Source organism: Lithobates pipiens, unplaced genomic scaffold, assembly GCF_037356315.1.
Source record: "Lithobates pipiens isolate NorthernLeopardFrog02 unplaced genomic scaffold, aLitPip1_a1.2 Scaffold_1, whole genome shotgun sequence".
NCBI lineage: Eukaryota > Metazoa > Chordata > Amphibia > Anura > Ranidae > Lithobates > Lithobates pipiens.
In genome coordinates, this window is record NW_027507685.1 from 116941139 (window position 1) to 116965359 (window position 24221).

At 49.4% G+C, this 24221-nt stretch overlaps 1 protein-coding gene across 1 annotated transcript; it reads right to left on the reverse strand.

Annotated features, from left to right (window-relative positions):
• Window positions 1–9437: 9437 nt before the first annotated feature.
• On the reverse strand, window positions 9438–24221 carry LOC143973801 (putative glutamine amidotransferase-like class 1 domain-containing protein 3B, mitochondrial). Its single transcript, XM_077474661.1, has 4 exons — window positions 23739–24221; window positions 11132–11303; window positions 10583–10784; window positions 9438–9766 (listed from the first exon to the last, which is right to left on the reverse strand). Exons 1-4 carry the CDS (start codon window positions 23844–23846, stop codon window positions 9574–9576), a joined length of 675 nt encoding a protein of 224 aa, XP_077330787.1. The 5' UTR covers window positions 23847–24221; the 3' UTR covers window positions 9438–9573.

The following is a 24221-nucleotide window of genomic DNA, read 5'->3' on the forward strand; positions in this document are numbered from 1 at the left end:
GAAAGGTGCCAATTGTGGCGCCAGAGGGGGGGAGGATTCCAATGAGCGGAAGGTCCACTTTAGGGTGGACCTCCGCTTTAAGGGGAACCCCGTAGCCATATTAAAAAAAGGAAATGCGTGTGGCCCCCAGGCCCTATATACTCAGAACAGCAGTATACAGGCGGTGCAAACAAGACTGATGTGTTAAGTTGAATCTGTTTGTAATTTTCAACTGGTACATTTTTAAAGTGTAGCTCCAGTCAAAAAAACTATTTTTAAGCTTTTTGGAAAACATAGGGAAGGGTTATCACCCCTGTATAATTTGTTTTGTCGTCCATCTTTTTTCATCTCACTTGCTGTTGTCTCCTTCCATTTGCAAGTAGGAGATGTTTGTAAGTTGGATGTTTGAAAGTAGGGGCCTGCCCTATATGCTCTGCAGAAATGGCGGAACAAGGTGTTGGTTTTGCCACAACATTGCAAGCCCTGAAAGTGACTCTTGGTGGGCGCTGGAGCGCCCTGCTGTGAACGATTATATCAAGAATTGTAATTACATACCATTGTTGGACAGTGGTAAAAAAATTTACCTTTGGTGGTTGTGGTGCTGGTGCCACAACACTATAAGTCCTCACAGTTACTCTGGGTGGGCACAGGAACGGGCCCTCCTGTGAAATATTATATCAAGAATTGTAATTACATGTCCCTGTTAAACAGGGGCAGAAAAATTGGGCCTTAGGCACTGGTGCTGGTGCCACGACACTGCAACCTCTCCCATATACTCTAGTTTTATTGCAGGAATTAGCCCTGCTGCAAAGCATTGCATTAAAAATTGTAATTAAACGCCCCTGTTAAACAGGGGCAGAAAAATTGGGCCTTAGGCACTGGTGCTGGTGCCACCACACTGCAACCTATCCCATATACTCTAGTTTTATTGCAGGAATTAGCCCTGCTGCAAAGCATTGCATTAAAAATTGTAATTAAACGCCCCTGTTAAACAGGGGCAGAAAAATTGGGCCTTAGGCACTGGTGCTGGTGCCACCACACTGCAACCTCTCCCATATACTCTAGTTTTATTGCAGGAATTAGCCCTGCTGCAAAGCATTGCATCAAAAATTGTAATTAAATGCCCCTGTTAAACAGGGGCAGAAAAATTGGGCCTTAGGCACTGGTGCTGGTGCCACGACACTGCAACCTCTCCCATATACTCTAGTTTTATTGCAGGAATTAGCCCTGCTGCAAAGCATTGCATCAAAAATTGTACTTAAACGCCCCTGTTAAACAGGGGCAGAAAAATTGGGCCTTAGGCACTGGTGCTGGTGCCACCACACTGCAACCTCTCCCATATACTCTAGTTTTATTGCAGGAATTAGCCCTGCTGGAAAGCATTGCATCAAAAATTGTAATTAGACGCCCCTGTTAAACAGGGGCAGAAAAATTGGGCTGATGGCATCACCCAGAACCAGAAATGTTCTTCCAACATATCAGCGGAGGAGGAAGAGGATAGACAATCAACATAACAGGACAGTCACTCAGCATCAGCATAGGCAGTCTTGAAGGGATGTGATATTTCAAAAAAAATTATTCAGTTACATCAGCTTCAGGTGCTTGGTAGCTGTGGGTGATCCAAGACTGATTCATCTTGATGAAGGTCAGTCGATCAACTGATTCGGTGGACAGGCGCACCCTGTGATCGGTAACAAAGCCACCAGCAGCACTGAAGGTGCATTCCGAAAGAACGCTGGATGCAGGACAGGCCAGTAGCTCAATTGCATACTGTGCAAGCTCTGGCCAGTGATCCATCCTCAAGACCCAGTAAGCCAGAGGATTTTCGGTGGGAAAGGTGTCCAAGTCTGATCTTGCCCCTAGGTATTCCTGCACCATGTAAATCAGACGCCAGCGATGGTTGCTGGAACCGATCATACCTTGGGGCTGCGGACTAAAAAATTGTCTGAAAGCATCAGTCAGACGGCCACCTTCTCCACCGCTCCTTCTGACCGATGCCTCAGCAACACATTGTCCAGGACCAGGAGTTTGTAACCTCCCAGTCTCTGGGAACACGTTGCACAGACCTTTCTGCAAGGCCTCCCGGAGATGTCTCATCCTCTGCTCCCTCTGCGATGGCAAGATAAGGTCGGCAACCTTACCCTTGTACCGTGGATCAAGGAGAGTGGCCAGCCAGTAATGGTCCCTCTCCTTGATCTGAAGAATACGAGGATCCTTCCGCAGGCTTTGCAGGATCAGGGAGGCCATGCAGCGTAGGTTAGCTGAGGCATTCGGTTCGGAGTCCTCTGGGTCACTAAGGACAACATGATCCGCAGCTACCTCCTCCCAGCCACGTACAAGTCCACGTGTTTCTTGGGACTGTAAATCATCCCTACAAGACTGCTGCTGCTGATGCTGAGTGCCAGCCTCCACCTCCATGCTGACACAATCATCCTCCTCCTCCTCTTCCTCCTCCTCATCCTGTTCCTGTGTGATGGGTGGCACAGCAGGAACACTGTCTGGATAAAGGGGGCCTTGAGAGGCAAGGAAGTCCTCCTCTTCCTGCCTCTGTTCTGCCTCAAGTGCCCTGTCCATTATTCCACGCAGCGTATGCTCCAAGAGGTGGACAAGAGGTACAGTGTCACTGATGCATGCACTGTCACTGCTCACCATCCTTGTGGCCTCCTCAAACGGTGACAGGACAGTGCATACATCCCTGATCATGCCCCACTGGCGTGGTGAGAAAAAACCGAGCTCCCCTGACCCTGTCCTGGTGCCGTAGTCGCACAGGTACTCATTTATGGCCCTCTGCTGCGTGTGCAGCTGCTGCAGCATGGCCAACGTTGAGTTCCACCTGGTGGGCATGTCACATATAAGGCGGTTCTTGGGCAGGTTCAACTCCTTTTGGAGCTCAGCCAGCCAAGCACAGGCATTAAATGATCGGCGGAAATGCACACAGACTTTCCTGGCCTGCTTCAGGACATCCTGTAAGCCGGGGTACCTGCCCAAGAACCGCTGCACCACCAGGTTAAGGACGTGAGCTACACAGGGCACATGGGTCAGTTGTCCCTGTGGGAGGGCGGAGAGGAGGTTGGTGCCATTGTCACAAACCACCATTCCTGGCTTAAGCTGGCGTGGCGTCAACCACCTCTTGGCCTGTCCCTGCAGAGCTGACAAAACATCCGCCCCAGTGTGGCTCCTGTCCCCCAAACAAACCAGCGCAAGCACGGCATGGCATTGCTTTGCCTGCGTACTTGCGTAGCCCCTGGAACGCCTACGGAGCACCGCTGGTTCTGAGGACAGAGCACTGGAAGAGGCCATGGAGGAAGAAGAAGAGGAGGGGGTGGAGGAGAGAGGTGTGTCACAACCAATAGTAGCATTTTGGTGGCGGAACAACCTCCAACACTACTGCACCTTGTCCTGCATCTTTCCCAGCTGCCAGAAGAGTGACCCAATGGGCCGTGAAAGACAGGTAACGTCCCTGTCCATGCCTGCTGGACCATGAGTCAGCGGTAATATGCACCTTACCGCTGACCGCCCTGTTCAGCGAGGCAAGGACATTGCCTTCCACATGCCGGTAGAGAGCCGGAATCGCCTTCCGTGAGAAAAAGTGGCGTTTGGGGACCTGCCGCTGAGGAACCGCACATTGTACAAACTCACGGAAGGGGGCCGAGTCTACCAACTGAAAAGGCAGCAGTTGAAGTGCTAGCAATTTAGCCAAGCTAGCATTCAACCGCTGGGCATGTGGATGGCTGGGAGTGAACTTCTTTTGCCGGTCCAGCAGCTGGGGCAGGGACATTTGCCTGCTATAATCGGACGTGGGTGTACTGCTAGCAGAGTGCCCGGAAGCACTTGGCTGTGACACACCTAATTCTACACCTTCATTCCTCTCAGAGCAGGTTTCAGAGAGGACTGAAGGTCTAGTGGGGTTGGAGATGCCAGCTGTTGAGGAGCAAGGAGAGGTCCGCTTTGTTCTTTGGTGTGGGTCTTTGAGGTACGCTTGCCAACGAGCTGCATGGCAGGTCAACATATGTCTGGTCAAGCATGTGGTGCCCAAGCGGCTGATGTTTTGGCCACGCGAGATACGCTTGAGACATATGTTGCAAATAGCAGCGGTGCGATCTGATGCACTCGTCTCAAAAAAGGCCTACACCAAAGAACTTTTAGAATAACGCTCAGAGGCAGTGCCCTGCACAGGCGGAGCTCTGCGGTGTGATTCAGTCGGTGTGCTGCCCCTAAGCTGGCCCCCGGATGGCATCCTGCCTCGTTGGACATGTGTCTCCTCCTCCTCCTCCTCCTCCTCCTCTCTCCTACCAGGCACCCACGTGGAGTCAGTGCCCTCATCATCCCCTCCCTCTTCATCGCTGTAGCAAACCTGGCAGTATGCTGCAGCTTGTGGAACATGACTGCCAGATTGCTGTCCTTCTTGAGCATCCCCTCTCTCTGCGCTCACACTACTGCCTTCCTCTAGCTGAGTGTCATCATCAGAGCCTACAAAACACTGGGCATCCTCCTGGAGCATGTACCCAACACTGTGCTCAAAGAGTTCAGGAGACTCCTCAGGAGGACGTGGTGGGTCTAGGGAAGGAGTCACTGATGATGACATTGAGAGGAGGGAAGACGATGCGCTGGCAGCTGCTTTGCTAGTACCCTGAGACTGGGTGAGAGAGGATGAGGAGGATGAAGAGGGCTTGGTCATCCACTCTACCAAGTCGTTGGCATGTTGCGGTTCAACATGTCCAGCTGCTGAAAAGAAGGACAAGCGTGTCCCATGGCAACGTGCTGATGACAATGCACCGCGTCCACGACCAGCACTGTTGTCTCTAGACACAGAGCCTGCTTGCCCTCTTTTATCGGCTCGCGCCTGTCTGCCTCTCCTTGCTGGCCTTCCAGACATGGTAATGGCCTGAAGGGAGTTGGGTAAAACAGCAGTTGGGTAGTGTATATTGTGCTGGAGGCACACAACACCCACTAACTCCTGCAGATACCTTTATTATAGAACATCAGAGATAAAGGGGTATACTGTAATGGAGTCACACAACACCCACTAAGCCCTGCAGGTGGCTCTATTAGAGAACAGCAATAAACGGTAGATACAGGTGTATATTGTGCTGGAGTCACACAACACCCACTAACTCCTGCAGATGCCTTTATTATAGAACACCAGAGATAAAGGGGTATATACAGATGTATACTGTGCTGTGTTGGAGGCACACACAACTTCCAATAACTCCTGCAGATGGCAAGTGGGCTCAAATAGAGAAGAGCTATGTAGGTGGATATAGCGGTGTGTACTGGGTACAGAGCACGCAGACAGCACGCACAAGCTCCTAACACTACTGACTGCAAGCTCTATTATAAAAGATAGATCACTAGCTATATAGGTGAGGTGAATATAGCGGTGTATACTGCGGTCAGGGCAAGCAGACAACAACCACTACAGAAGAGCAAGATCGAAAATCGGCCGATAACGATCGGTGTGTACTGTGTTGAAGGTACACAGAACACCCACTAACTGCTACAGATGCCAACACACTACACTAGGCCGCCGCGCTGGTGGCCTTATATAGTGTGGGGGGCGTGTACTACACAGCCTGAGCTATGATTGGCCACAGGCATCCTGCCTGTGGCCAATCATGGCTCTCCTTGCTGCTGGCGCTGTGATTGGCCAAGCATGCGGGGTCACAGTGCATGCTTGGCCAATCATGAGCCAGCAATGCACTGCGATGACGCAGTGCATTGTGGGCCGTGAGTGACACACGAATTTGGCGCGAACGGCCCATAACGTTCGGAATTCGCTGAACGGGCGAACAGCCGATGTTCGAGTCGAACGTATATTCGACTCGAACGTGAAGCTCATCCCTAATAGTGAACTGATTCAGGGTTAAAGTGGGCCACTTGACTGGACTTGCCCCCCAGACCTAAGGCTGTCAGCCCTCCCCTGCCACCTACCTCGCTACTCCGAGCACCGTTCCTTGGTTCCACCCACTACCCACCTCCTGAGTACAGCGTCTTGGTTCCACCCCCTACCCACCTCCTGAGTACCGCGTCTTGGTTCCACTCCCTACCCACCACCGAGCATGTTCCTTAGTTCCACCCTTTACCCACCTCTGAGCACCCTTCCTTGGTTCCACCCCTACCCACCCTTCCTTAGTTCCACCTCCTAGCTACCTCTGAGCACCGTTCCTTGGTTTCACCCCTATCCCCCCCCCCCCCCCCCCCTCCACTAATCCAGTAATATCCCTTTTAGAGAATACAGAACCAAGTAAATTGTATGGAATTTGATACCGATAACAAGAAAAGCAATAAAATAGATCTTCAGCAGCTGACAACAATAGACACCCCCTCCCATCAATAATAGACCCCAAGAAACAATAGATCTTCCCAGCAACAATAGATGCCCCCAGCATCAAAAGAGCCACCACAAAAAAATACCCCCACCCTAGCAACAATAGACTCCCACTAGCAACACTAGATCTCCCTGCAGCCAGCAACAGTAGACCCCTCCCTGAACCGTAGATCCATCCCAGCAACAATTAATCCTCTCCAGTAACAAGAGATCCTCCACCAGCAATAATAAACCTCCTCAGCAACACTAGACCCCCAACAACAATAAATGCCCCCCCCTCCTCGATCATGGATCCCCCTAGCAGCCAGCATCCAGAGACTCTCCAGCACACTCTAGTACCCCTTGCATTACATACATTCTGTGCTGGTGGTGCCAAAACTTTGGGATAAAGGTTCTCTCCCTCGGGACACAAATCATTCCGTATGGGGAGACAAATAAAGTTATTCTATGACTCATGGGGGTGACATGTGACAGGGTGTCCATCTCTGACAACCAGCAATGTGACTTCTGGAGATACGAGGAACAAACTTCGAGGATCACTTCTCATTTCTCCAACAAGAACCACAAAAATCACAACTTTCCTCACAGAGGATCTTCCAGAAATAATGCAAATCTGTATCTAGAAATGTCCAACAATGTACAGTGATGGGACCAGTGATCAGAGGAAGCCTTCCTTCAGCTCCAATCAGGGACTTTGCCTAGGCTGAAATGATGTCATCAGTCTGCTGCAGGCAGGATGGAACATTTCCTTAGTCTCCTCTCCACCAGTGATCAGACTGTACATTGTGACTTTGTAGCAAGTCACAAGGTGAGAGGCTGCCGCAGGGGCTGATCTGTTTCAGACATTCGTGACCACAGCCAGGAACTGCATAGGCTCCAGGATTTATATGATTGTGTCATCTCTGAGCCACCACCTTAGGCCAGGAAGTAGTTCATAACCGGTGAAACCATGGGAAGCCCATGTGACAGGGTGACAACCCAGGAGCATAAAAGGGAGGAGGGGCCTGAGCATTGTCACCCTATAAAAGGAAGTGTCTTTGAAAAGACCTCCATGGCGGGATCACCAGAGATAGATTCCCAGTGACCCCAGTGCGGTAGATTCCTAGTGACCCCCCGGTGGAGTAGATTCCAGTGACCCCCAGTGGGGTAGATTCCCAGTGACCCCAAGTGGAGTAGATTCCTAGTGACCCCCAGTGGAGTAGATTCCCAGTGACCCCAGTGGAGTAGATTACCAGTGACCCCAGTGGAGTAGATTCCCAGTGACCCCAGTGGAGTAGATTCCCAGTGACACCAAGTGGAGTAGATTCCTAGTGACCCCCAGTGCAGTAGATTCCTAGTGGAGTAGATTCCCAGTGACACCAAGCGGAGTCAATTCTTAGTGATCTCCAGTGAAGTAGATTCCTAGTGTTCCCAGTGCAGTAAATTCCCAGCGCCCCCAGTGCAGTAGATTCCTAGTGATCCCTAGTGGAGTAGATTCCCAGTGACACCAAGTGGAGTAAATTCTTTGTGATCTCCAGTGGAGTGAATTCGTTGTGATCACCAGTGCAGTAAATTCCCAGTGACCCTTAGTGGAGTCGATTCCTAGTGACCCCAGTGCAGTAGATTCCTAGTGATCCCTAGTGGAGTGGATTCCTAGTGACCCCCAGTGGAGTATATTCCCAGTGATGCCAGTGGAATAGATTCCTAGTAACCCAGTGGAGTAGATTTCTTGTGATCCCAATGGAGTATATTCCCAGTGACCCCAGTGGAATAGATTCCTTTTGACCCAGTGGAGTAGATTCCTTGTGATCTCAGTGGAGTATATTCCCAGTGACCCCAGTGGAGTAGATTCCCAGTGATCCCCAGTAGAGTGGATTCCTAGTGACCCCCAGTGGAGTAGATTCCCAGTGATCCCCAGTAGAGTGGATTCCTAGTGACCCCCAGTGGAGTATATTCCCAGTGATGCCAGTGGAATAGATTCCTAGTAACCCAGTGGAGTAGATTTCTTGTGATCCCAATGGAGTATATTCCCAGTGACCCCAGTGGAGTAGATTCCTTGTGATCTCAGTGGAGTATATTCCCAGTGATCCCAGTGGAGTAGATTCCTGGTGACCCCCCTGGTGAAATAGATTCCTAGTGATCCAGTGAAATAGATTCCTTGTGGTCCCCAGTGGTGTAGATTCCCAGTGATCCCAGTGGTGTAAATTCCTAGTACACTGAACAATTGACAATGTTATCACAATACTGACAATCTGTGACATTTTTGGCTTCAGTTTTCCCTTTTTAGGTTAAGGAAGCTTCAGAAGAGCATTAACCATTTCCTGGATGCCATCGGAGATCTGGCCAGTGGACTGTTGCTCAAAAGGGCAGGTTGACCTCATTCACCTGCATGTTGATGTGTTTCCCCTCACTCTGAAAGATGTCCCCTCACTTTGGGAGATGTCCTCTGACTTTTCGGATGCTTCCCCAAAATTTGGGAAACATCCCTTCACTTTGGAAGATGTCTCCTCACTTTGGGAGATGTCTCCTCACTGTGGGAGATGTCCTTTGACTTTGGGAGGTGTCTCCTCACTTTGGCAAATGTCCCTTAACCGTGGGAGATGTTTTCTCAAATTCTCACTTTGGGAAATGCCCCCTCATTTTGGGAAATGTCCCATTACTTTGTTGTGCACTTTAGAAGATGTCTCCTCACTTTGGGATATGTCCTCTAAATTTGAAAGATGTCCCCTCATTTTGGGAGACATCCCCTCACTTTGGGAAGTGTCCCTCCCTTTGGGGGACGTCCCCTCACTTTGGGAGATGTCCCCTCACGTTGGGAGACGTCCCCTCACTTTGGGAGACGTCCCCCCACTTTGGGAGATGTCCCCCTACATTGGGAGATGTTCCCTCACTTTGGGAGATGTCCCCTCACTTTGGGGGACGTCCCCTCACTTTGGGAGATGTCCCCTCATTTTCAGGACATGAATGATAGGCAAATCCCCCAATGAGACCCAGATGGATTTCTGGCTTTATCAATAAAAATGATTTTTCTTTTTTATATGCTTGAAGTAAAATTTCCGTCTTCTTCCCCACATATATCCGATTCCTGTCCCAGTTCTCCCCTAAGCACCGAGGATGAGGCCTCAGAGAACATACAACAGACATTAGAGCGTTCTATACTGCATATATGATATTACACTTTATTTCAGATTAATAAATAGACGTCTCTCTCCACACTGAACATATGACAATGTTATCCCAATACTGACAATCCGTGACATTTCTGGCTCCAGGTTTATAGTTTTAGGTTATAGAAGCTTCAGTAGAGCTTTGACCATTTCCCCGACACCATCGTAGATCTGGTCCAGCGGACTGTTGCTCATGAAGGCGCAGTTGGTGACCAGTTTATTTTTGGTGTCCACGTGGACCTCATTCACCTGCTTGTTGACGTGTTTACAACCGAGTTCTTTAATGGCTCCGGCGGTCCCGGCGTACGGCCACCTAAATATAGATAGAGAACGATGAACGATCATAGAGATAGAGAACGATCAAGGATCACAGAGACAGAGAACGATCAACGATCACAGAGACAATGAACGATCAACAATCATAGAGGTAGAGAACGATCATAGAGATAGAGAAAGATGAACGATCATAGAGGTAGAGAACGATCATAGAGATAGAGAACGATGAACGATTATAGAGGTAGAGAACGATCATAGAGATAGAGAACGATGAATGATCATAGAGGTAGAGAACGATCATAGAGATAGAGAATGATCAACAATCATAGAGGTAGAGAATGATCATAGAGAACGATCAACAATCATAGAGGTAGAGAACGATCATAGAGATAGAGAACGATGAACGATCATAGAGGTAGAGAACGATCATAGAGGTAGAGAACAATCATAGAGGTAGAGAACAATCATAGAGGTAGAGAACAATCATAGAGGTAGAGAACAATCATAGAGGTAGAGAACGATCATAGAGATAGAGAACGATCATAGAGATAGAGGACGATCATAGAGATAGAGGACGATCATAGAGATAGAGGACGATCATAGAGATAGAGGACGATCATAGAGATAGAGAACGATCATAGAGATAGAGAACGATCATAGAGATAGAGGACGATCATAGAGATAGAGGACGATCATAGAGATAGAGGACGATCATAGAGATAGAGAACGATCATAGAGATAGAGAACGATCATAGAGATAGAGAACGATCATAGAGATAGAGAACGATGAACGATTATAGAGATAGAGAACGATGAACGGTTATAGAGGTAGAGATCGAAGAGGGTGACTTACTTCTCACACTCGGTGTCACAGCCCACGGTGACCTCACATCCTGGGATGAGTTTTGCGGCCAGCACCGGGGAGATGCAGCACAGACCGATCGGCTTATGGCCGGAATGGAAAGATTTAATCGTCTCCTCGATGGGTTTCAGGATGGAGCATTCCTTCCCCTGCACAGCCCATGTAGACAAATTCTTAGCGACCCCAAAACCACCTGAAGGACAAAAAATAGCCACCAATCAGCATTCTGATCACATGATTATATCATTATAATAAGACCAAAGATTGTATCCTTTGTAGGTTTGGGAGTAGAGAAAGGTTTGTTTTTCTACTGCAAGTGACCCCATGGGGAGACCACGCCCACTTCCTGTTCTGGGAACAACTGTAATAGATTGGATTTCCCCTCACTTCCTGTTCTGGGGACAACTGTAATATATTAGTTTATCCATCACATTCTCTGCCAATGACAATCAGGACATGGAGGTAGATTGGGTCTCCCCAGCAACAAAGAAGTTTCCATGTAATGTGGAAATTTCCGGGTGTTTTGATTGGCTGCCGTACCCGGTATGATTAGTGCGTGAAATTCGCTGACTTTCAGATCTTTCAGGTCGGAGATCGTTCCTCGGGCGATGCGGGCGCTCTCTGTCAGGACATTGCGCTTCTCCTCGGTGGGCTGTCCCTTCACATGGTCCACCACATGCATGTGATCGATGTCCGGGGCGAAGATCGTATACTGCGGGGGAGGAGAACACCACCGACTATTAGTACATTCCAATACTGGGAAATTACTCCCCCGAAATACACTGAGGAATGGAATCATCATCATCCTCATCATCATAAATATCATCATCATCCTCATCATCATCATCCTCACAATCTATAGAGAGGATGTATCCTTCTCCTATTTCTCCCCCTCATTCTCTATCCCATAAATGGGTTTTCTTCTATCCGTCTATATAACAATGTAATGATATAATTATGTAATGTTGATTGGTTGCTAGAGTACATCAATACTGCTCACTTATTGGTTCCTAGAGGTTACTGTACCTCAATACTGCTCACTGATTGGTTCCTAGAGGTTACTGCATATCCTTACCGCTCAATGATTGGCTGCAAGAGGTTAGTGCACATCATTACAGCTCACCGATTGGTTGCTAAAGGTTACAGCGCATCAACTCCTCACTACCTGCACACTATAGACTGGGGCAGCGAGGGGACCCATCAATAGACATAAAACTCCTAGGTAGTGATGGACGAACTTCCGACGGGACGTTTCGCGAACGCGAAACGCGAACGGGCACAAACGTTCGCGAAAACGACCGTTCGCCGCGGGCTCCATTGACTTCAATGGGAGGCGAATTTCGCAAACCTTTAGGTCGAATTTGCGGCCACGGGGTAATTATTAGGGGGTAGCACGTAGTCCCACCACCTGGACAATAGCATAATACATGTATGAGGTGAATTTGGGATCGATAACTACAAGCATTTTTTTTTTATTTGGGAAATTGTTCTGACAATTCAGGACTATGGAGCTAATGAAGGCAATGGAGGAGAGGGAAGGTCAGGGACCAGGGTAGGCAAACAAGAGGGTGCAGGAGATACAGAGCACTGACAGCAGCACCGTAATACAGAGCACTGACATCAGCACCGTGACATACAGCGCTGACAGCAGCTCCGTGACATACAGCGCTGACAGCAGCTCCGTGACATACAGCGCTGACAGCAGCTCCGTGACATACAGCGCTGACAGCAGCTCCGTGACATACAGCGCTGACAGCAGCTCCGTGACATACAGCGCTGACAGCAGCACCGTGACATACAGCGCTGACAGCAGCTCCGTGACATACAGCGCTGACAGCAGCTCCGTGACATACAGCGCTGACAGCAGCTCCGTGACATACAGCGCTGACAGCAGCTCCGTGACATACAGCGCTGACAGCAGCTCCGTGACATACAGCGCTGACAGCAGCACCGTGACATACAGCGCTGACAGCAGCTCCGTGACATACAGCGCTGACAGCAGCTCCGTGACATACAGCGCTGACAGCAGCTCCGTGACATACAGCGCTGACAGCAGCTCCGTGACATACAGCGCTGACAGCAGCTCCGTGACATACAGCGCTGACAGCAGCTCCGTGACATACAGCGCTGACAGCAGCTCCGTGACATACAGCGCTGACAGCAGCTCCGTGACATACAGCGCTGACAGCAGCTCCGTGACATACAGCGCTGACAGCAGCACCGTGACATACAGCGCTGACAGCAGCTCCGTGACATACAGCGCTGACAGCAGCTCCGTGACATACAGCGCTGACAGCAGCACCGTAAGCAGCCCCAGGAGGAAGTCAGCACAGCACAGGGATGGTGTGATCCCCTCATAATAAGAACCCCCAGGAGGAAGTCAGCACAGCACAGGGATGGTGGGAGCCCCTCATAATAAGAACACCCAGGAGGAAGTCAGCACAGCACAGGGATGGTGGGAACCCCTCATAATAAGCAGCCCCAGTAGAAATATGACACCGCTCAACCTCTTCAAAGAGGAGGGTAGGGGCATATAGTACGGTGTGCTTTTTTGGGTCAGGGAAGTGAGCCAAATGAATTAAGAAGGTCTGTGTGCTTGATTCCAAAAATTGTTTATAGACATATACATGGTCTACTGATCACATGTGTTGAATTCCTCCGAGATCCATGCCTCATTCATTTTTAGAAATGTGAGGTAGTTAACACTGTGGTGAGCTAGGCGAGTACGCTTATCGGTCACAATCCCCCCTGCTGCGCTGAACGTCCTTTCGGACAGGACACTGGATGAGGGGCAAGCCAACAGTTCGATTGCAAATTGGGCAAGCTCTGGCCAGAGGTCAAGCCTGCCCACCCAGTAGTCTAGGGGTTCATCACTCCTCAGAGCGTCCACATCGGCCGTTAACCCAATGTAGTCGGACACCTGACGGTCTAGGCGTTCCCTGATGCTGGATCCGGATGACACCTGTCGATGGGTCGGCTGAAAGAATGACCTCATATCCGAAGTCACCAACACATCTTCAAACCGGCCTCTTCTTGCAGGCGCTGTTGGATTGGTACCCGCAAATCCTTCTCTGGGAGTGGGAATTGCTCCTCTGCCAGCGCACGCAAAAGCAGAATGCAGCATTTCTCGAAGCAAGGCCTGGAAGTGCTGCATTCTGACAGCCCTCTGCGACGGCGGTAACATTTCCGCCATTTTGTGTTTGTACCGGGGGTCTAAGTACGTTGCCACCCAGTACTGGTCCTTGACCCTCATGCTTTTTATACGGGGGTCCCTATTAAAACACTGGAGCATGAAGGCCCCCATTTGCACTAAAGTGGAAGCGGTGTGGTGGCCTGGCTCCTGCTCATCATCCAGGATAATGTCGTCCTCTTCATTCTCCTCTCCCCATCCTCGCACAACAGGGATCCCAGAAAGGTTTAAAGCATGCTCTTCTTGCTCCTGCTCATCCGCCCCGGCACCATCCTCCTCTGACTCCTCATCAGACTCCTGTTGTTGACTTGTCTCAGATAGAGTAGCCCCCCCTGGGAATTCATCCAGCATTGCGACTTCCTCATCTTCCCGCTCCTGCTCCTCCACAGCCTGATCAATGACACGACGCAATGCACGCTCCAGAAAGAAGGCATAAGGTACCATGTCACTGATGGCGCCATGGCTGCGACTGACCAGTTTGGTGATCTCCTCAAATGGCCGCAGAAGTCTGCATGTGTCGCGCATGAGCAGCCACTGGCGCGGTGAAAAAAAACCCAGCTCCCCAGAACCGTTTCTTTCGCAGAGTTCATACAGGTAGACGTTAACTGCACGTTTCTGCTGGAGCAGCCTATCAAGCATATAGAAGGTTGAGTTCCATCGCGTCGGGCAATCGCAAATAAGACGTCTGACCGGCAGATGGTGTCGCCGCTGAATGTCAGCAAGGCGAGCCATGGCCGTGTAAGATCTTCTGAAATGGGCCGAGATTTTCCTTGCCTGCCGCAAGATGTCCTGGACCCCAGGGTATTTGACAAGGAATCGCTGCACGACCAAGTTTAAGACGTGTGCCATGCACGGCACGTGCGTGATTTTGCCCTGTTTCAATGCGCTAAGCAGATTGGCACCGTTGTCACACACCACTTTACCAACTGTCAAATTGAGCGGTGTTAGCCACTCATCTGCCTGTGAACGCAAAGCTGAAAGGAGTGCCGGGCCAGTGTGGCTCTTTGCTTCCAGGCACAACAGACGCAGCACGGCATGGCAACGTCTCACCTGGCATGTGGAATAGGTTCTGGGGAGCTTGGGCGGTGCAGTGGAAGAGACGCTAGCAGCGGAAAAGGAGGAGGCAGCTGAGGAGGAGAGGGAGGAGGATGGAGTAGGAGGAGGAGAAGAAGAGTCAGGCCTGCATGCAATCCGTGGCGGTAAAACCAAATCTACACGGGTGCCACGGGTTACATGCTTGACGGCCGTCAGAAGGTTCACCCAGTGGGCAGTAAAACTGATATACCTTCCCTGCCCGTGTTTGCTAGACCACGTGTCTGTGGTCAGATGTATCTTGGCACCGACACTGTGTGCCAGAGATACATTCACTTGCCGCTGAACATGGCCATATAGCTCTGGGATGCCCTTCTCTGAGAAATACTTCCTTCCTGGGACCTTCCATTGTGGTGTTCCAATGGCCACAAATTTGCGAAAGGCCTCCGAGTCCACCAGTTTATATGGCAGTAGTTGGCGGGCTATGAGTTCTGACAAGCCAGCCGCCAACCGTTGGGCAAGAGGGTTATCCGGCGTCATCATTTTTTTACGCTCAAACATTAGGCCCACGGAAGCCTGCCTTTTTGCAGAAAAATGTGAGCTTGGCGTGATGGAAGGTGGAGTGGAGGACAATTGTGAGGAGAGAGGAGAAGGAGAAGTAGAAGACGAGGCTGGACGGTGAGAGCCTGCAGTGTGGCTTTGTGTGTTCCGTTGCTCCCACTGGGCTCGGTGATGGCTGCTCATGTGCCTTCTTAAGGCGGTCGTCCCTAGGTGAGTATTGGGCTTACCGCGACTAACGCGTTGACTGCAAAGATTGCAGATGGCAACGCTATTGTCAGCAGCGGACACGTTAAAAAAAGCCCACACTGCGGAGCCATGTGCCGGTGTCCTGGGAGCGCCAGATGTGACCGTACATGGTCGATGACTCGCTCCTGATACATTTGCAGTCTGCTTTGTCCCTGCTGTGCAATGTAAGTCATTGCTGCTTCTCCTCCCTATCTGCTGGTCCATATCTCCCTCTGAACTCCCCTCCTCTTCCTCTCTTGTGGGCACCCACGTGACATCACTAGACACGTCATCATCAACGTCACCTTCCCCACCGCTATAAGTAGAGTAGGCAGCAACACCGGGGACCAACCTCCTCCTTGGGCTGATCTGGGTACTGGCGTCAGACTGCTGAGTAGCGCTTGTTGCTACCTCCTCTTCCTGATCCAATACCAAGAGTGGCTGCGCATCAGAAATGTCCTCTTGATATGGATCGGAAAATAATTCCAGTGACTCAAGCGGAAGGTATGTGGTGGTGGTGGTGGTGGTCGTGTTGTTGGTGGTAGTGTCTTTGGGGGTGCACATAGCAGAGAGTGAAGAAGAGGGTGCAGATCGAGAGGATGAGGAGGGTGCAGAAGAGTAAGGCTGAGCGAGCCACTCAACCAAGTCTGGTGCATCCTTTAAAGTAATTGAACGCACCTTCTGCAACTTCCCACTTTGGCTCAAGCCTGTTGCTCCTGCCCTACCCCTACCACCCCTGCGGAAGGGCCTGCCTCTTCCTCTGCATGTCATTTTTTAAATGACCCTGTGACAAAACTCTTAGTCCCTATACCGCTGAAGGACTGCTGCAGTATAGGTGAGCGGTCAGCAGTGGTGCACGTCAACCCTATCTATTGTGGACCTATAGCGGTCCTTACAGAACAGCAGACTGTACCGCACTCAAGCCTATGTACCGTAGCACCCTATACCAAGTTACCAGTCCTTATAAGAACTTTTGTGGACCAAGCAGGTTGTGTATTAGTGTTTAGCAGACTGTACGTCAGTCCCTATACCGCTGAAGGACTGCTGCAGTATAGGGCAGCGGTCAGCAGTGGTGCACGTCAACCCTATCTATTGTGGACCTATAGCGGTCCTTACAGAACAGCAGACTGTACCGCACTCAAGCCTATGTACCGTAGCACCCTATACCAAGTTACCAGTCCTTATAAGAACTTTTGTGGACCAAGCAGGTTGTGTATTAGTGTTTAGCAGACTGTACGTCAGTCCCTATACCGCTGAAGGACTGCTGCAGTATAGGGCAGCGGTCAGCAGTGGTGCACGTCAACCCTATCTATTGTGGACCTATAGCGGTCCTTACAGAACAGCAGACTGTACCGCACTCAAGCCTATGTACCGTAGCACCCTATACCAAGTTACCAGTCCTTATAAGAACTTTTGTGGACCAAGCAGGTTGTGTATTAGTGTTTAGCAGACTGTACGTCAGTCCCTATACCGCTGAAGGACTGCTGCAGTATAGGGCAGCGGTCAGCAGTGGTGCACGTCAACCCTATCTATTGTGGACCGATAGCGGTCCTTACAGAACAGCAGACTGTACCGCACTCAAGCCTATGTACCGTAGCACCCTATACCAAGTTACCAGTCCTTATAAGAACTTTTGTGGAACAAGCAGGTTGTGTGTTAGTGATTAGCAGACTGTACGTCAGTCCCTATACCAATGAAGGACTGCTGCAGTATAGGGCAGCGGTCAGCAGTAGTGCACGGCAACCCTATGTATTGTGGACCGATAGCGGTCCTTACAGAACAGCAGACTGTAACGCACTCAGGCCTATGTACCGTAGCACCCTATACCAAGTTACCAGTCCTTATAAGAACTTTTGTGGAACAAGCAGGTTGTGTGTTAGTGATTAGCAGACTGTACGTCAGTCCCTATACCAATGAAGGACTGCTGCAGTATAGGGCAGCGGTCAGCAGTAGTGCACGGCAACCCTATGTATTGTGGACCGATAGCGGTCCTTACAGAACAGCAGACTGTAACGCACTCAGGCCTATGTACCGTAGCACCCTATACCAAGTTACCAGTCCTTATAAGAACTTTTGTGGACCAAGCAGGTTGTGTGTTAGTGATTAGCAGACTGTACGTCAGTCCCTATACCAATGAAGGACTGCTGCAGTATAGGGCAGCGGTCAGCAGTAGTGCACGGCAACCCTATGTATTGTGGACCGATAGCGGTCCTTACAGAACAGCAGACTGTAACGCACTCAGGCCTATGTACCGTAGCACCCTATACCAAGTTACCAGTCCTTATAAGAACTTTTGTGGACCAAGCAGGTTGTGTGTTAGTGATTAGCAGACTGTACGTCAGTCCCTATACCAATGAAGGACTGCTGCAGTATAGGGCAGCGGTCAGCAGTAGTGCACGGCAACCCTATGTATTGTGGACCGATAGCGGTCCTTACAGAACAGCAGACTGTACTGCACTCAGGCCTATGTACCGTAGCACCCTATACCAAGTTACCAGTCCTTATAAAAACTTTTGTGGACCAAGCAGGTTGTGTGTTAGTGTTTAGCAGACTGTGCGTCAGTCCCTATACCGCTGAAGGACTGCTGCAGTATAGGGCAGCGGTCAGCAGTAGTGCACGGCAACCCTATGTATTGTGGACCGATAGCGGTCCTTACAGAACAGCAGACTGTAACGCACTCAGGCCTATGTACCGTAGCACCCTATACCAAGTTACCAGTCCTTATAAGAACTTTTGTGGAACAAGCAGGTTGTGTGTTAGTGATTAGCAGACTGTACGTCAGTCCCTATACCAATGAAGGACTGCTGCAGTATAGGGCAGCGGTCAGCAGTAGTGCACGGCAACCCTATGTATTGTGGACCGATAGCGGTCCTTACAGAACAGCAGACTGTAACGCACTCAGGCCTATGTACCGTAGCACCCTATACCAAGTTACCAGTCCTTATAAGAACTTTTGTGGACCAAGCAGGTTGTGTGTTAGTGATTAGCAGACTGTACGTCAGTCCCTATACCAATGAAGGACTGCTGCAGTATAGGGCAGCGGTCAGCAGTAGTGCACGGCAACCCTATGTATTGTGGACCGATAGCGGTCCTTACAGAACAGCAGACTGTAACGCACTCAGGCCTATGTACCGTAGCACCCTATACCAAGTTACCAGTCCTTATAAGAACTTTTGTGGACCAAGCAGGTTGTGTGTTAGTGATTAGCAGACTGTACGTCAGTCCCTATACCAATGAAGGACTGCTGCAGTATAGGGCAGCGGTCAGCAGTAGTGCACGGCAACCCTATGTATTGTGGACCGATAGCGGTCCTTACAGAACAGCAGACTGTACTGCACTCAGGCCTATGTACCGTAGCACCCTATACCAAGTTACCAGTCCTTATAAAAACTTTTGTGGACCAAGCAGGTTGTGTGTTAGTGTTTAGCAGACTGTGCGTCAGTCCCTATACCGCTGAAGGACTGCTGCAGTATAGGGCAGCGGTCAGCAGTAGTGCACGGCAACCCTATGTATTGTGGACCGATAGCGGTCCTTACAGAACAGCAGACTGTAACGCACTCAGGCCTATGTACCGTAGCACCCTATACCAAGTTACCAGTCCTTATAAGAACTTTTGTGGACCAAGCAGGTTGTGTGTTAGTGATTAGCAGACTGTACGTCAGTCCCTATACCAATGAAGGACTGCTGCAGTATAGGGCAGCGGTCAGCAGTAGTGCACGGCAACCCTATGTATTGTGGACCGATAGCGGTCCTTACAGAACAGCAGACTGTAACGCACTCAGGCCTATGTACCGTAGCACCCTATACCAAGTTACCAGTCCTTATAAGAACTTTTGTGGACCAAGCAGGTTGTGTGTTAGTGATTAGCAGACTGTACGTCAGTCCCTATACCAATGAAGGACTGCTGCAGTATAGGGCAGCGGTCAGCAGTAGTGCACGGCAACCCTATGTATTGTGGACCGATAGCGGTCCTTACAGAACAGCAGACTGTAACGCACTCAGGCCTATGTACCGTAGCACCCTATACCAAGTTACCAGTCCTTATAAGAACTTTTGTGGACCAAGCAGGTTGTGTGTTAGTGATTAGCAGACTGTACGTCAGTCCCTATACCAATGAAGGACTGCTGCAGTATAGGGCAGCGGTCAGCAGTAGTGCACGGCAACCCTATGTATTGTGGACCGATAGCGGTCCTTACAGAACAGCAGACTGTACTGCACTCAGGCCTATGTACCGTAGCACCCTATACCAAGTTACCAGTCCTTATAAAAACTTTTGTGGACCAAGCAGGTTGTGTGTTAGTGTTTAGCAGACTGTGCGTCAGTCCCTATACCGCTGAAGGACTGCTGCAGTATAGGGCAGCGGTCAGCAGTAGTGCACGGCAACCCTATGTATTGTGGACCGATAGCGGTCCTTACAGAACAGCAGACTGTAACGCACTCAGGCCTATGTACCGTAGCACCCTATACCAAGTTACCAGTCCTTATAAGAACTTTTGTGGACCAAGCAGGTTGTGTGTTAGTGATTAGCAGACTGTACGTCAGTCCCTATACCAATGAAGGACTGCTGCAGTATAGGGCAGCGGTCAGCAGTAGTGCACGGCAACCCTATGTATTGTGGACCGATAGCGGTCCTTACAGAACAGCAGACTGTACTGCACTCAGGCCTATGTACCGTAGCACCCTATACCAAGTTACCAGTCCTTATAAAAACTTTTGTGGACCAAGCAGGTTGTGTGTTAGTGTTTAGCAGACTGTGCGTCAGTCCCTATACCGCTGAAGGACTGCTGCAGTATAGGGCAGCGGTCAGCAGTAGTGCACGGCAACCCTATGTATTGTGGACCGATAGCGGTCCTTACAGAACAGCAGACTGTAACGCACTCAGGCCTATGTACCGTAGCACCCTATACCAAGTTACCAGTCCTTATAAGAACTTTTGTGGACCAAGCAGGTTGTGTGTTAGTGATTAGCAGACTGTACGTCAGTCCCTATACCAATGAAGGACTGCTGCAGTATAGGGCAGCGGTCAGCAGTAGTGCACGGCAACCCTATGTATTGTGGACCGATAGCGGTCCTTACAGAACAGCAGACTGTAACGCACTCAGGCCTATGTACCGTAGCACCCTATACCAAGTTACCAGTCCTTATAAGAACTTTTGTGGACCAAGCAGGTTGTGTGTTAGTGATTAGCAGACTGTACGTCAGTCCCTATACCAATGAAGGACTGCTGCAGTATAGGGCAGCGGTCAGCAGTAGTGCACGGCAACCCTATGTATTGTGGACCGATAGCGGTCCTTACAGAACAGCAGACTGTACTGCACTCAGGCCTATGTACCGTAGCACCCTATACCAAGTTACCAGTCCTTATAAAAACTTTTGTGGACCAAGCAGGTTGTGTGTTAGTGTTTAGCAGACTGTGCGTCAGTCCCTATACCGCTGAAGGACTGCTGCAGTATAGGGCAGCGGTCAGCAGTAGTGCACGGCAACCCTATGTATTGTGGACCGATAGCGGTCCTTACAGAACAGCAGACTGTAACGCACTCAGGCCTATGTACCGTAGCACCCTATACCAAGTTACCAGTCCTTATAAGAACTTTTGTGGACCAAGCAGGTTGTGTGTTAGTGATTAGCAGACTGTACGTCAGTCCCTATACCAATGAAGGACTGCTGCAGTATAGGGCAGCGGTCAGCAGTAGTGCACGGCAACCCTATGTATTGTGGACCGATAGCGGTCCTTACAGAACAGCAGACTGTAACGCACTCAGGCCTATGTACCGTAGCACCCTATACCAAGTTACCAGTCCTTATAAGAACTTTTGTGGACCAAGCAGGTTGTGTGTTAGTGATTAGCAGACTGTACGTCAGTCCCTATACCAATGAAGGACTGCTGCAGTATAGGGCAGCGGTCAGCAGTAGTGCACGGCAACCCTATGTATTGTGGACCGATAGCGGTCCTTACAGAACAGCAGACTGTACCGCACCCAAGCCTATGTACCGTAGCACCCTAGACAGACCAAGTTACCAGTCCTGATAAAGAGCTTTGTGGAACAAGTGAGTTGTGAATGATTAGCAGACTGCAGCAGAAGGGCAGCAGTCAAGTATAATATTCTTTCTATATTTGGAAGAAAGAATATTATACGTGTACAAGCCTATTACCATACCACTGATACCAGTCCTGAAAAGAACCTTTGTGGAACTAATAGTAACAGCAAGTCTTTAAAATTATCCTCACTGCCTGACACACTGCTTCCTGCCTGTCCCTATACAAATTGGCAAAAAAGAGTAGGCTGGAACGATTAGCTGGAACAGCTCTTTTGTGGACCTGATAGTAACAGCTAATGATGATGATGATGATGATGATGAAGAAAGACTAATCTGGCTGAGCTGTCCCTAAAATAGCAGCATACAGCGCTCTGTCCCTTTATCTAAACTGACAAAAGAAACTCAGGCTGCTGACCTAACACCTATACCAGTCCTGAAAAGAACTTTTGTGTACCAAATAGCTAGCGTTTTCTCTGTCCCTACTCCACACAGGATCCTTTCCCTACAGTGACAGAAGAAAGAATGTAAAATGGCCACCGGATCGGGTGTATTTATAGGTTAGGGGGAATGTCCAAGTGTCCATGAGCTGTCATGTCTCAATTGGTTGTCCTGTAACACATGATAAACGTGTCACGAAAGGTTAAAGTTCTTGTATACATTAAACACGTAAGTCCGCCGGGGCGAACGACGGAAAAAGGCGTTCGAACCCGCGGACGGCGAAAGTCGGAAATTCGCCGCGAAACGACCGCCGGGCGAACCGTTCGGCCATCACTACTCCTAGGTATCCTAAGACTCCTGGGATCAGAGGCAATGCTGGGGGGAGGGTATGATCAATGCCAATGCTGAGGGGTTGATGGGATCAGTAGCAGTGGTGGGGGATGGGATTAGTTAGGAGACAGTATTCTGAATCATGAAGAGCAAAGCTGGGAATCTTTAGCAAGTATATAGTGGGGGATTCTACACTGACCACCAATATAATGGAGAATTTGCAATTACCACCCATGTGAGGGGAAATTTACACTGACATCTATTGTCGAGATTTGTACTGACCACCAATGTAAGGTGACATGTCTACACTGACTACCAATGTTAAGGGGGATTTACACTGACCACCAATGTAAGAGCAATTATGCACTTACCACCAATGTAAAGGGAAATATACACTGATCACCAATGTGATGGGGGATTTTACATCAACAGCCAACAAAGGGGAATTTCTACACTGGCCACCAATGTAAGGGGGGATTTACACTCACCCCCAATTTAAAGAGGGCTTCTACATGAACAACCAATGTAAGGGAGGATTTGACCACAAATGCAAGTTTGATTTTTTTTTTTTTTACAGATTACCAATATAAAGAGGAGTTTCTACACTGACCACTAATGTAATGGGGAGTTACACTGACCACCAATGTAATGGGAATTTACACTGAGCACCAATGTAATGGGAATTTACACTGACCACTAATGTAATGGGGATTTACACTGACCACTAATGTAATGGGGATTTACACTGACCACTAATGTAATAAAAGCATTAATAGTAACCACCAATGTAAGGAGGGATTTACTCGGACCACCAATGTAAGGGGGGCTTTCACACTGGCCACTAGTGTGATGAAAGGATTGTACACCAAACCCCAATGTAATGAGAAGATTTACACTAACCACCAATGTAACTGAGAAATTTAGGCTGCGTTCACAGTCCTGTGCTCCGACACAGCACGGGACAAAATCTTCAAGGGATAAGGGAATTCAAACCTTAAAGATGGTCCTGACAGCACTACGTGCATGGAGTTTGTATGTTCTCCCTGGTATGTGTATATATGTACTGTGAGTTAGGGACATTAGATTGTAAGCTCCTGAGTACATGGACTGATGTGACTGTACAATATATAAGTAACTGTGTAAAAGTGACAGCGCTATTGTCTGTATTCTATCTATATATATATATATATATATATATATATATATATATATATATATATATATATATATATATATATATATATATATACGGTATACAGTGTGCAGGAAATACATTCAGACATCAAACTGCCCAGATCCACTAATAACACAATGAGAATTTCCATCACTTACCTGGACTCCGGCTCGGCTCAGGTGAACCAACACAGCGGAGGATTCGTGGATCTCACTGCCATCGTACACCCCACACCCCGAGAGGATCACCGCCACCTTCCTAGACATGATGAATGGGAGGAAGGTACAGAGGTCACCTTACAAGAGCCGAGCTGAGACAGGGGAGACTCCGAGGACTGAGACAGGTGAGACGCCGAGGACTGAGACAGGTGAGACGTCGAGGACTGAGACAGGTGAGACTCTGAGGACTGAGACAGGTGAGACTCTGAGGACTGAGACAGGTGAGACTCCGAGGACTGAGACAGGTGAGACTCCGTGGACTGAGACAGGTGACACTCCGAGGACTGAGACAGCTGAGACTCCGAGGACTGAGACAGGTGAGGCTCCGAGGACTGAGACAGGTGAGACACCGAGGACTGAGACAGGTGAGACTCTGCAGACAGGTGAGACGCCTTTATATACACAGCACAGAGGGATGTCTGG

What these genes read in the sequence shown, in the direction of transcription:
- LOC143973801 (XM_077474661.1), bottom strand. Translation starts at nt 23,846, where the DNA reads ATGTCTAGGAAGGTGGCGGTGATCCTCTCGGGGTGTGGGGTGTACGAT. An exon ending in TCACGCACTAATCATACCGG is followed by an intron (nt 10,785 to 11,131) that starts GTACGGCAGCCA and finishes TTTGTCCTTCAG; the next exon opens with GTGGTTTTGGGGTCGCTAAG. An exon ending in TGTGACACCGAGTGTGAGAA is followed by an intron (nt 9,767 to 10,582) that starts GTAAGTCACCCT and finishes ATCTATATTTAG; the next exon opens with GTGGCCGTACGCCGGGACCG.